Below are 12,923 nucleotides of genomic sequence, written 5' to 3' on the forward strand. Positions count from 1 at the left end.
TACCTAAGCAGAATTTGTAAGATGAGTACAATTCTTTAAAAACAACATGAAGGGCCAGGTGAAACACATTTTAGTTTTATTTTAATGAGATTCAAATTAAAGTGTTAAGCATTTCAGAAAAGCATGATCATCAAACAAAACATAACCATAAATAAATTAATGATGGTTGTTGTTCAGCCATCTGTCGTATTTAAAAAAATCAAAACCAAAAAAATTTCTTCACAAATTCTGCCAGGATATGTAAACTTATGAGCACAACTGTACATATTATGCAGTCATACGTAGCCCCGTCATATTGGAATGAAAGTGTAGGCTACACCTTTTTCATGGCCTCTAGGTGGCGCTCACATATTAGAATTAAAGTGTACATCTTTTTCATACCCTCTAGATGGCGGCATACAATTATAAAATGGGAAAGTCTTTTTAAATTTCCCCTATACCTATGTATAATGCGCACCATTGATTTTTGACACTTTTTTTGGGGAAAAATAATCTGCATTTTACATGAGAAATTACGTTTTTTTTACGCCCTTTTTAAATTAGAGTTCACCAAGAAGGATGCTGCAATTCACTAACCACTTTGATGAGCCTTGTGGTTATTATCTTTCAGGCAAATGTTATATAGATAGGGGCTACCCTCATGATTATGAGCTTCACAAACATATTCTTGTTCGATGAGTAATGTCCTCGATATCCTTTGATATGATGATCATAACCGGTCATTTGTGAGCATCATCTCCTGCGGATGTCTGCTGCCAGTTTTGTGTACTTTTACAAGGATGCTTTCTTACTGAAAGTCACTAATGGTGTAGTGGTACACTCGCCTGACTTTGGTGCAGGCAGCGTGGGTTCAGTTCCCACTCAGTGACGGTGTGAATGTGAGTGTGAATGGTTGTCCGTGTCTATATGTGCCCTGCGACTGACTGGCGACCAGTTCAGGGTGTAGTCCGCCTTTCCAGCGTCCCGCAACCCTAACCAGGATAAGCCGTGTTGAAAATGGATGGATGGATGGATGGATGGATGGCTTTCTTACTGAATAATGATTTCTTCGTTCAAATTTCCTTTCATATCATTTTGTGAGTATAATTGATACTGTCTTTTGCTTTGCAGGGACCTAAGATTCAACAAAATCAAGGATTTACAAACGGGATCATTTAGCCGATTAAAGAACCTCAACACACTGTAAGTAAATAATGATGTTTATCTATGTACACTGATCATGTTAATGATTTTTCACAATATTTATCAACAATAATTCACCAAGGTCTTGTCGAGTCATCTACAGCCACATCATCAAGTTGATGGATAGCTGACTTTTTTTTTTTTTTTTTAACCTTTTTTCATTATGTCATGTGCCTCTTTACTGGGGAGTTACACTGTAATCATGTAATGGTGTGTCACGGTTTGTAATGGACACAGCCAGCAAAATATGACCTGTGCACTATGTGGTGAAATTAGAAGTAAAATTAAATTCTTACTTTTTCTTAATCTAAGACATCATACTGCATGCCCCCTACAGTTGGTGCAGAAGATACTACATGTAACCTAAAAATAACATCTCTTTGCAGCCTCCTCAACAACAATCATATACGAAGAATCCCCAGGGGAGCATTTGAAGATCTTGAAAACCTCAAATATCTGTAAGTTGTGCTGATGTCAGTCTTGTTTTACTTTCCAGGTCATATAATGAGTGTTGGCTGGCCAAAATAACATCCCCAACTTGCAATTTAAGAGAAAATAAATGACTGCCAGACTGCTTAGTGAGCAAAAACATTAAAAACAAAACTCTCCCTTTGTCAATCACTGCACATAACATAGCCAGCACTGTTCTTTCTGATGATACCCAAAAAGTGTTTTAGTGATTGGCGGGGGGTGTTTAGCCAGCTCAAGATTCGATTTGATTACGATTCATAGTTACAACTCAATTCAGTTACCGTATGGATTGAATCGATGCATATTGTTTTCTAAACGTTTCTTCTCACCCTGTGATACCTACTACTTTTAGACAGTATTTCTAATCACTCATATTTCCATGGGTAGAATAAATTACAGGCATACTTACTTGCATCACCATTTGATCAAAACATTAAAAAAAGATGTTTCTTAGCGTTGCAAAATGCCACGCAGAGCAGCAGTTTCATTTGTCTGCTTTAAAATTACTGAAATTATTAAGTGTTAGTAAGTAATATTAATGATTATTTGATGAATCAGTTTACACATCACTCACATCAATAACAAAGGAATTTTGCACTCTCATATGTCTTTGTTCACACTGCAGAAAGCTGCGGCGCCTGCTCTGTGATATTATGTTGCTGACATGTAAGGTGGTCACCTTCCTCAGAACCACAGACATACAGCCCAAACACGAGATGAATGTCATCATGTTTTCAAATTTAGCTGGTTTGGCTTTTGCATGACATGGTTTATGGATTTAAATCCAAATTAATTGTGCTAGCTAGAGGAGCTACGTGGAGGAGCTGCACGTACCCCTGGCTGCGTGCCAAGACATGCACCAATCATTTTCATGACTTGTCTCATATTTGTCAGGCTTTTTTTTTTGGGTTAATAATAATAATGTTTAATATAAGTAGTGAGGGTTATACACGCAAATGGCTAGTTATGTTGACTCAGTGGTTTGCAAAATATTTTGCAGACCCCATAGAGTCTGGAGACCTAACAGTCAATCCCATTTTCAGTACTAAATGATTGACATTGAACCAGCAGAGGCTGATATTCTGCTGGTTTGATCTCAGACATGTTGTGACTTGACTCTTTGTTGCGTGCGCACACGATCACATTTAGTATGATATCAATATCGCAACATTTACATTTAGGCATTGTGTATAAAAAAAAAAAAAAAAAACCTATGCACTGCCGTTTAAAAGTTTGAGGTCACTCAGACAGTTAATGGTTGTCATGAAAACACTCTGTTGTATGATCTATATACACTACAATTCAAAGATTTCCAAGTGACACCAAACTTTTGAAAGGTATTATCATGGATGGTATGATCTGAAAGTATTGCTTATGCACCACTATGCCTTCCATGTTTCTATGTTCCACTTCTTTTGTTCTGCCAGCATTAGATTATTTAAAAAACAATTATTGAAATGTCTTCAGAATCCTGCCCATCTGCATCACGATGCATCTAAGAATCGATTTGTCTCCCACCTCAAGCATTACCTTTGTATTGTTAGTTTGTGGGTGTATGCATTTGTATATTGGTAAAATATTTAGCTGGTTTTGTAATATATAAACTGATGCTTCTTAAAGTTAAACTGTAAGCAGAAACTACTGGCCTGTGAATGTAGGAAAGATGTCACCCTCCAGCTAATGTATTGGATCAGTAGACTTAAGTGGGTTAGGGGTTAAACGGAAGTTTTCCCCAATCTGTCTCTTCTCAGCTCAATGACCCTCCAGTGTCTCAGTACTTGTTCTGTCCTATCATCCAGTACGTCCCCTCTCTTCGGCCTTTCAATTACAATTCTGTGGCTATTTACAATCTGTTTTAATGACAGCTGTTGTCTCTCATTTAAGCAGAGTTTATTGAACCATTGTACTGACCAATGTGGTTAGTGTCGTGTTTCTTCAATATCGACCCCTACCTACAGTTCATGTTTCGGTCTGCGGCTGAGGGCTGTTACTGTACCTTACTGTACCTTCAGCCCCACCTTGTCACTTCTTTGAATCCAGTCTCCCCTTCAACTTTAATGTCCGCTGAACATAATCTAAACAACATCCACATTCCACCACCTTCATGAACAGGTCAAATCGAGGATATGTAGTATGAATTTGACAACCTTTAACTGTGTATTTGAACATTTTGAAATCATAGTGTACAAGTCATCTAAATCTTAAAAAATACCAGTCTTATGCAGCAAAGTACATTGTCACTTATGTCCACACATTTTTCATTATTAAGTTCATCAAATACATAATTTATTAATACAACACAACTCATCTTAACCCTTCAATCTTTTTAGCACGCCAGGACATTTTGACAATTCCATGCTTCAAACTTTCTAGGAACAGTTTGGAGAAGGTCCGTCCTTTTCTGTTCATGCATGACCACGGTCCCGTGCACAAAGCATGGTCTGTAAAAGACATGGTTGGATGAGTATGGTGTGGAAGAACTCATCAAAGACATTTAAATTGAACTAGAACAGAGCTTGGGAGTCGGTCTCTCTCTTCCAACATCAGTGACCTCTGATGCTCTTTGGGATGAATGGACAAAACTTCCCACAGACACACATTCTTGTAGAAGTCTTTCTAGAAGACTGTGTTCTGTTATAACTGCAAAGAGAAAACATAACTCTCTATACTAGGGCTCGACCGATTAAATTAAAGATGATGACATTCTTGGGTGTCCATTTTATTCTTAGTCCAGTCCATGAAATTGTACCGGTACATGCTGTTTGGTGTCTGAGTAGTGCAGAACGAGTCAACTACTTGGAGCTGTGACGTCACGTTATTCAATCTGAGTCTTCTCAGTAACAGGAGTGGGCCGAGCGGTGCTTTGCGACAGGTAAGTTTATGAGTTATAACGACCTTGTGAAAATACCAATGACCCAACAAGTCTCCCGTTTAATTTGTTATGATGACGTGTGCTTTGTGGCATTGGTCATGCTTTTCGTTCACATTGCATTGCTAACGTCGTGCTAATATATCTTAAATTACTCAGTCTGTTTTTGTTAGCATTAACATCGTTGTATCAGAAATAATGTAAGTTTTCACAGTGAACAACCGTTCATCACTCTGTTAGTTGTTTTTTTTTTTGGGGGGGGGGGGTTCATAGGAGACATGACTTCATGGCAAAGAAAATAATAGGAGTCGAGGAAATGTGATCTTCCGTTAATGTTGTTGTTGTAAGCGTTTAGCAACTCCAAAAGAAGTTCCATCCATCCATTTTCTGAGCCGCTTCTCCTCACTAGGGTCACGGCGTGCTGGAGCCTATCCCAGCTATCATCGGGCAGGAGGCGGGGTACACCCTGAACTGGTTGCTAGCCAATCGCAGGGCACATAGAAACAAACAACCGTTCGCACTCACAGTCACACCTACGGGCAATTTAGAGTCTCCAATTAATGCATGTTTTTGGGATGTGGGAGGAAACCGGAGTGCCCGGAGAAAACCCACGCAGGCACGGAGAGAACATGCAAACTCCACACAGGCGGGGCCGGGGATTGAACCCGGGTCCTCAGAACTGTGTGGCTGACGCTCTAACCAGTCGCCCACCGTGCCGCCATCCAAAAGAAGTTATTAACTATAAATATTTTCAATAAATCGGCCGATTAATCTGTTATCGTTTTTTTTTCCTGCCAAACATCAGCATTGGCATGGCCTAAAAAAAAATTCCATATCGCTCGGGCCCTATTTATACTTGGATATTCTCAATTCCTGGAGGTGTAATGATCAGTTGTGTAAATACTATTATTCATAGGAATCCGCTGAAAATACAGTGCACCTATTTGTGAAATTATCCACTAACTGATGACATGTTCCATTCACCTGAATGTGACTATTGTGGTTGTGACTTCTTCGGCATCTTAATTTCACATATTATCTCCCATTTGACCCGCGCTGTACTGAAACCTTATAGTGCCGACACAGACTCGCTTTAGCAAAGAAGCAAGAATGCAATGATTAAAGGGTGTTTATTTTTCCATGCACTGTATCACATGTGCAGCAAGGAAGCTCCATATCGGGTGCGATGATGGAAAGTGCAAAATAGACAGGACATGAAAGACAGCTGCAAGCCATTGCTTTCCTTGTATCACATTTCTTTTGGCGTGTAAAATGGAGGAGGAAACATTTATTACGTCAAGGGGGTTCTGTCACAGAACAAGGCTGAGATGGAGTCCAAGGAACTTATGACATTAAAAACATCCTTGTCGTTATTATTTTTAACCATTTAAAGGACACTTACTGAAATACTTGGAGTTTCAAAATTTAACACAGAAAAATTGTAGTATATTACTATGCAATACTTTTTAAACTAATAAGTGAGCATAAGTGGTACAGAAAATGCATAGATGGATTTTCAAAAAAGGTTTAGCTCTATCATTATATTTTATATTTATAATAATGGCATATCCGCTAAATATACTTTTCCTTCATTGTATCCAATTCTACTGCCTCTTAGTGTGGTTAATAAATGTGATTCCTTGTGTTATAAAGAGCTGTTGTGTGCAGTTGTAATGTTTGTTACATTTGTATTGTGACCATAAACACCTAAAAAGCACAGTGATTATTCAGTGCAGTGTGCACAGTATCTAATTGCTCTGTGGTCTGCTGCTAAAGAGAGAACAAATGGTGAAAGAAGTAGATTAGCGGCAGTTTGGTTGGTTTGCTGCAACAGGGTTCCAAGTACAGTACATGTGTGTGAATTGAAAACAGTCTTCGCTGCCCTCGTCTACCGTACTGCACAAGGCCAGTCTTAACTACCAGGCGATATTTAGATGATGCAGATATCTGAGTGTGTTACTAATGTTACTGGCTATTTTTCCTTTCAGCTATTTGTACAAGAATGAAATCCAATCAATTGACAGACAAGCATTTAAGGGGCTTGTCTCTCTTGAGCAACTGTAAGTGACCAACTTTTTCGTCACCTTTTCCATTCTCCTACGTACTGTTGCTCCTCCCGCCTACTGTCTCTCCGTCCCCGCTACCCGCAAATCAGCTGCTTCCAACAAGTAATTAAGAATCGAAAGTTCTACATGGTCATGAGTTATTTCATGGCATGACTATGCAGGCCTTTCACAAAGTATCATCATAGCATTGCTCAGTTGTCTGTCAGTGCAGTTATTCCTCCCTATGCGCGCTGCTATTCATCTTCCCTCCTCCACCATGCATGCCGTTTGTGCACACACCCTTGTGTGCCGCGCTGACCCTTTTTGCATGACTCGCATGTCTTTTAGCCTGGACGACAGATTTGCAGTTACATCGCCCCAACCCCCATGCTTGTAGCATGATGTTTGCGCTGCTGATAGTGTCATCATAATGTCGAGCTGGACTGTTTGTCTTGCTACTCAAGCTTTTGCTGTCGTTTACTGTGCAAATTTCTGAGAATCCACTAGTTTGTTAGAACATATTTCTTGTCTGTTAAAATCTGCCTGCCAATCAAGAAACAAAACATAAGATCTGTGTCCTGTATGAATAAAGAAATAACGCTCATCAGTGGTTTTATAATTTTAATTGTTGAATTGTATATACTGTGATAATAGTGATAAACAAATGTCTTTAACCATCACCAATTATGAATGTGGTTGATATAAACAATTTCCTCAGCAAATGAGACCCACTGTAATCGGTGACTTCACTTAGTTGCATTAATGCAGAACAAATGGCTAATTCAGTAAATCCAATTCCAACACCAGGCTCACTGCCCAGCAGATCCCTTGAATTTCACAATAATATAGGGTTATATAAGGAAGCAACAACAAGTTCTGAAACAGATTACATACAGAGAAATTGTTTGACTATATCCTACAAGGCAACATACGTATGCCGAAGCCTGACCTCACATGCTTCTTTGGGGACATACTATAGTTGATCCGAAGGCACATGTACTCACATTCCTACATGGCCCTCCAGCATTGATTTTATTTGAGCTAATCCTGACCCCACATCTGAAATGTGGGGAAAATATTGACCAGAAATTGAAATACAAAGTAGACCGTGGCATTAAAAATTACCCTTGCAAAAGCAACACTGGTGTTAAGACATTTTAATCCAATGTAGTGTCAGTAGGTTGGCTGTTTGCCCTAATAATGGGATCTAATTTCGCAAACTGCCAGTAAAGTGAGGTTATTTTCCCTTTGAAACATATTTTAGGCACCATAAAAGGCATCATTTTATAGGTTTGTCGTTTAATGAAATTTTGCATTATTTTGTACATAATCTGTTTTCGTTGGCTTCCAGAGCTGCTCTTACTTTCCTGTTTAAGAAATCTTTCGACGCGGCTGTCTTGCGCACCTTCCGGGTACACGTATTTTCCCGTGCAGACTTCTGGCCCACCCACCATGCATAACCAGGAATTGTGTGCACAAACCGCCTAAGAAGTGTGACTCACTGAAGTCTGAGGGTGGCTGTAAATCAAGGAGCATGGAGTTTTCCGGAGATTTGTGAATACCGTAGAAATTCATTTGGAAAATACAACACATTTTCAAATGTGAAATTAACTTCCGTTGTGGATGTCTCGTTGCAAGTGACCCATGGGGACCGCTCGTCTAACGCAAAACTTTGAAGGAGCATGTTTTTTTTATTATTTTTTAAATTTCTATTTGAAATAAAGCCAATAAAAGTACTTTAATCAGAGTACTGTTTAGGGCTGTCACCATCGTATATTTTTAGAATCGATTATCCTATCGACTTTCATTGAGAAATCACCCCCCCAAATGTTTTTTTTACGACTTACGTTTAGTCTAATTTTTCAGTGCACCTGAATTTCGTATTTTGTATGATGTCTTGAACAATGACAATAAAGATTCTTGATCTTGAATAATCAATAATAAAAAAAAATTGTAACCATTTATTAACACTTAAATTTGCTAAAGATGAAGTAAACTAAATTACTAACCCTATACTCACTGTAAAGTAAATATTTTCATATAAATTTTCATATCAACCAGGGTCTGACGTCGCGCTCTCCAGCCCCTCGCAGCCAGCTGCTTCAATGGCTCGCTGAAGTGGCCGTGAGGAGGACATATTTAAAAAAAAAAAAAAAAATTAAATCCACTTGCGACCGTTGTGCTCATCTGCTCTTTATTTTTTTTGCACACATTTCCCGCAATAATCACGTCTGTATACAGTCACACTCGATCATTGATCGATGTGACGAGGCTTTAGGTTGTTCACTTTTGAGGGCAGAAGACAGGCTACACACACAGTCATTTAAAAAAGTGAATTACCTACAGAGTGTAGTCTATACGGAGCGCCTGCGTTGGCAACAAATGTCCGTGCGGTAAACATGGACAGTGACCAAACATGGTTCCAGGTGGCACAAATATGCAGGGGCAGAAAATTTTGCATCGACCAATTTTTGTGGTCGACTTAGCTGACTTAGCTGAATCTTTTTTTTTTTTTTTTTTTCCAGCACCCCCCCACACCCGCCCCCTCCTCTTTTCCCCAACCCGAGTACTGTGCTTAGGACTGAACACGCTTGGAGGTCCATCAATAGAAAAGCGAGCATGCCATGGGTTTGCCAGCGATATTAAATTAATAGGGCCCTGCAACCAGCTTGCGCCACAGACAGCAGGCGAGCCACTTTAACGTATTTCATGCCCGAAATTGATCAAATAAAAACAAATGAATAAAACTCTAACTCACCATTGCGCCCCTACGATGACTGTAATGGGAGACCTGCACTTTCCAAAAAATTCATGCCGCCAGCAGCATATTTGAAGCGTAAAAGCTACTTGCAGGTGAAAAAAAAATAGTCCACTGGTGCCAATATTTTTCAGCAATACTATACAGTGCCGTGAAAAAGCCCCCTTCTCAGATTCTTATTTTTACATAGTTTCCCCACTTGAATGTTTAAGATCATCAAACAAATGTAAATATCAGACAAATTTAACCCACGTGAACGTAAAATGCTGTTTTTAAATGGTGTTTTCATTTATTAAGGAAAAAGAACTATTCAAAGTTACCTGGCCCTGTGTGAGAAAGTAATTACCCCCCTTGTTAAATCATGAATTAATTGTGGCTAATCACAAGTTTTGGTTAATTTTCACTAATCACCCGAGCCTGATTACCTTCAGACCTGTTCAATCAACAAATCGCTTAAACAGAGACTGGCCCTACAAAATAAGTCGGACAAAAGATCTAAAAAAGCTGCAACAAAATGACACGATCCAAAGAAAATTCCAGAACAGTTGAGAAATAACGTAATTGACATCTATCATTCTGGAAAGGGATACAAAAGCCATTTCTAAAGCTTTAGGATTCCAGCGAATCATATGGGGAGCCATTTTCCTCACATGGAGAAAACAGGGAACAGTGGCCTACAAAGATTACTCAAAGAGAACGGCAATGACTTATCCAGGAGGCCACAAAGGAACTCAGGACAACTTCTAAAGAACTGCAGGCCTCCCTTGCCTCGGTTAAGGTCAGTCTTCATGACGCAACAATAAGGAAGAGACTGGGCAACATTGGTATCCATAACAGAGTTCCAAGGTCAAAACCACTGCTGACCAAAAAGAACATAAAGGCCTGTCTTACTTTTGCAAAAAAAAAAAACATCTGAATCATTCCCAAGACTTTCAGGAGAATATTATATGGACTGACGTGATGAAAGATGAGCTTTTTGGAAGGTGTGCGTCTCGTTACAGCTAGCGTAAATGTAGCACAGCATTTCAGAAAAAGAACATCATACCAAAATTCCAAGAATGGTGATTGTAGTGTGATGGTCTTGGGCTGCTTGCTCCTTCAGGGCATGGACAACTTGCTGTGATTGATGGAACCATGGATTCTGCTCTTTAACAGAAAATCCTGAAGGTGAATGAATGTTCAGCGATCAATTTGTGACCTCAAGCTGAAGCGCACTTGGGTTCTGCAGCAGGATAATGATCCAAAACACACCAGCAAGTCAACTTCTGAATAGCTTAAAAAACAAAATTGTTTTGGAGTGGCCTAGGTAAAGTCTCCAGACTTTAATCCAATTGAAATGCAGTGGCAGGACCTTAAAAAGGCCGTTCATGCTCGAAGACCGTTCATTTTTGCTGAATTCAAACAATTCTGCAAGGAAGAGTGGGCCAAAATATTTCCACAGAGATGTAAAATACTCATTGCCAGTTATAGAAAACGCTTTCGTTCAGTTGTTGCTGCTGAGGATGGCCCAACCAGTTATTAGGTTTAGGGAGCCATTACCTTTTCTCACAAGGCCAGGTAACGAAGTTTGTTTTTTTCCTTAATAAATTAAATCACCATTTAAAAATAGCATTTTAATTTCACTTGGGTTATATTTTTTCGCAGCAGTCTATAATGTCGACATCCGGCTGTCAGCGTGATGTGGCAAGACGCATTACGCCAGTTGGGAAGTCGGTGAGCATAATGGGCCTGCTGTGTCCCACACCGTCAGCACGAGTCAGCCGCGACCGGGCCGTCGGCAGCAGTTAACTCAATCAAAACGCCCAATAGGATGTTTCACCTACACGAGGCGCTAGACTTACTGCAGCCTCTGGAGTGCAGAAGAGAAGTCCAAGGGTTAATGTGCTCATGCTGCTGGCAACTACAAATTTCACAGAGAATACCCACGTTTTGGATTGACTGGAGAGTGCGCGCATTATTTATGCACACAGGAGAATAAGGCCCTAAATGAGCATATACCCAATTGACCTTTTACATTGAATTTTTTATTTTTTTTTTAAAAACCATCAGTTGAATTCTATCTTTATTTATTTATTTATTTATTTATTTACAGATCAGTTGTAGTGGGTGGACTTTGTATTGTTTGCAGTCCTGGGTATATTGGTCTATTTGTCGCTTTATACCTTCTAATCTCCTTTGCCATGTAAAGCGCATATTAACTTGAAGATAAATGATGTAAAGCCATCTGTTCTTCCTTGAATTAACCTAAACCTCACTAATGTGCCCTTAATTATGAATTGCCAGCAATGAAAGAAGTGACAGGAGAGCACTTCAGTCTTAACTAATGGTTTGTCTATAATTTGGTGTTCTTCAGGTACCTTCACTTCAACAACATCGACTCATTGGAACCAGAATCATTCAGTCACCTACCAAAGCTTGAACGACTGTAAGTCTACCTTTGCCCGTTGACATCTTTAAAATATTTATCATATCCTCCTATTATCATTTTATTCAGCAGATCATTAGCAAAATTGCTGCATTTGGCAGGTCCCCAGAAGCCAGGAACCAATAGCTAGTACCATGTATTACTTGGTTTGGAATTTAATGTGGGAATTTTGGATGAAGTGCACAAAGCAACTGATAAAAAATGATACATGCGTAGTATGCTATTAATATTATTAATAAGTAATAATGATGATCATCATCAATCTCTAATAACCAAAATCAACAAAAGTGAGTTGTGTTTTTGTTTAGAATAATAATCATACCTGATATTTATGCAGGTTATAACATGAATAACACATAACCTTTTGGATAAAACTGATGGCTCTGTTATTGTACTGTACATATTTCATAAACAATTACTGTACATGACGTTTCTAGGTATACCTGTACAATGTAGTTGTCTGTTACAATGTGTTAATTGTCTTGAACAAATCTTGAATTTGACCTTGAAAAATATGTATGAAGCCTTTCTTTTGCTAAACACTATGCTGGACTGGGCTGCAGAATGCACCAATAAATCAGAGCAGTCTGCTCCCTTTACTGTACTCTGAGGCTCAGAGTGAATTCATGACTGTGGTTTATCTGCTCTTCAAGCTAGCAAATACAAGCAGTGATGATAGAAGATTGTAGGAGTTGAGTCATGGCTAATATTTAATCTCATCAAGTTGGATTTGTCTTGTCAAAGCTGTGAGATGTGTTTTTCCACTCTGCCTTATATTTGTTCAACAGCTGTCAGGAAATATTGCGAGGCCAATTATTTTGCTGCTTCCAAAAATATTCTCTTTGGTACAATCAGCCTGGGAAAAATGAGTAGCGGAAGAGGAAGAGGTTACAACATGCATGTTAAACTACAGGATTAGGCTGATGACTGAGAACACATACTGGCTCCAACACTTAACTGAACAAACCACAACTTGAAGCAAACTGTTCCTTATCAAACTCAAAATCAATTTGACAAGGTTCTTTCATTAAGTACAACTCCGCAATTTGAATGAATTTAAAACATTTCTCACCAGGTGCATGTTTATTGTTGTCTTTTTTAATGTTGTTTCTATTTTCTCCTTCTAAGGTCATCACAATATTACAGTGTGATGCCACCAGTGCAGTCGTATAT

General features: G+C 39.0%; 1 protein-coding gene across 1 annotated transcript in view; it reads left to right on the plus strand.

Annotated features, from left to right (window-relative positions):
- Positions 1-12,923, plus strand: part of LOC133412768 (peroxidasin) — a 62,353-nt gene that overhangs the window by 15,754 nt on the left and 33,676 nt on the right. Inside the window, exons 2-5 of the mRNA XM_061696395.1 lie at positions 1,111-1,182; positions 1,569-1,640; positions 6,511-6,582; positions 11,679-11,750. Coding sequence (XP_061552379.1) covers positions 1,111-1,182; positions 1,569-1,640; positions 6,511-6,582; positions 11,679-11,750 — 288 coding nt within the window. The remainder of the gene's footprint in view (positions 1-1,110; positions 1,183-1,568; positions 1,641-6,510; positions 6,583-11,678; positions 11,751-12,923) is intronic.

The sequence above is a fragment of the Phycodurus eques genome, chromosome 14, assembly GCF_024500275.1.
Source record: "Phycodurus eques isolate BA_2022a chromosome 14, UOR_Pequ_1.1, whole genome shotgun sequence".
NCBI classification, from domain to species: domain Eukaryota; kingdom Metazoa; phylum Chordata; class Actinopteri; order Syngnathiformes; family Syngnathidae; genus Phycodurus; species Phycodurus eques.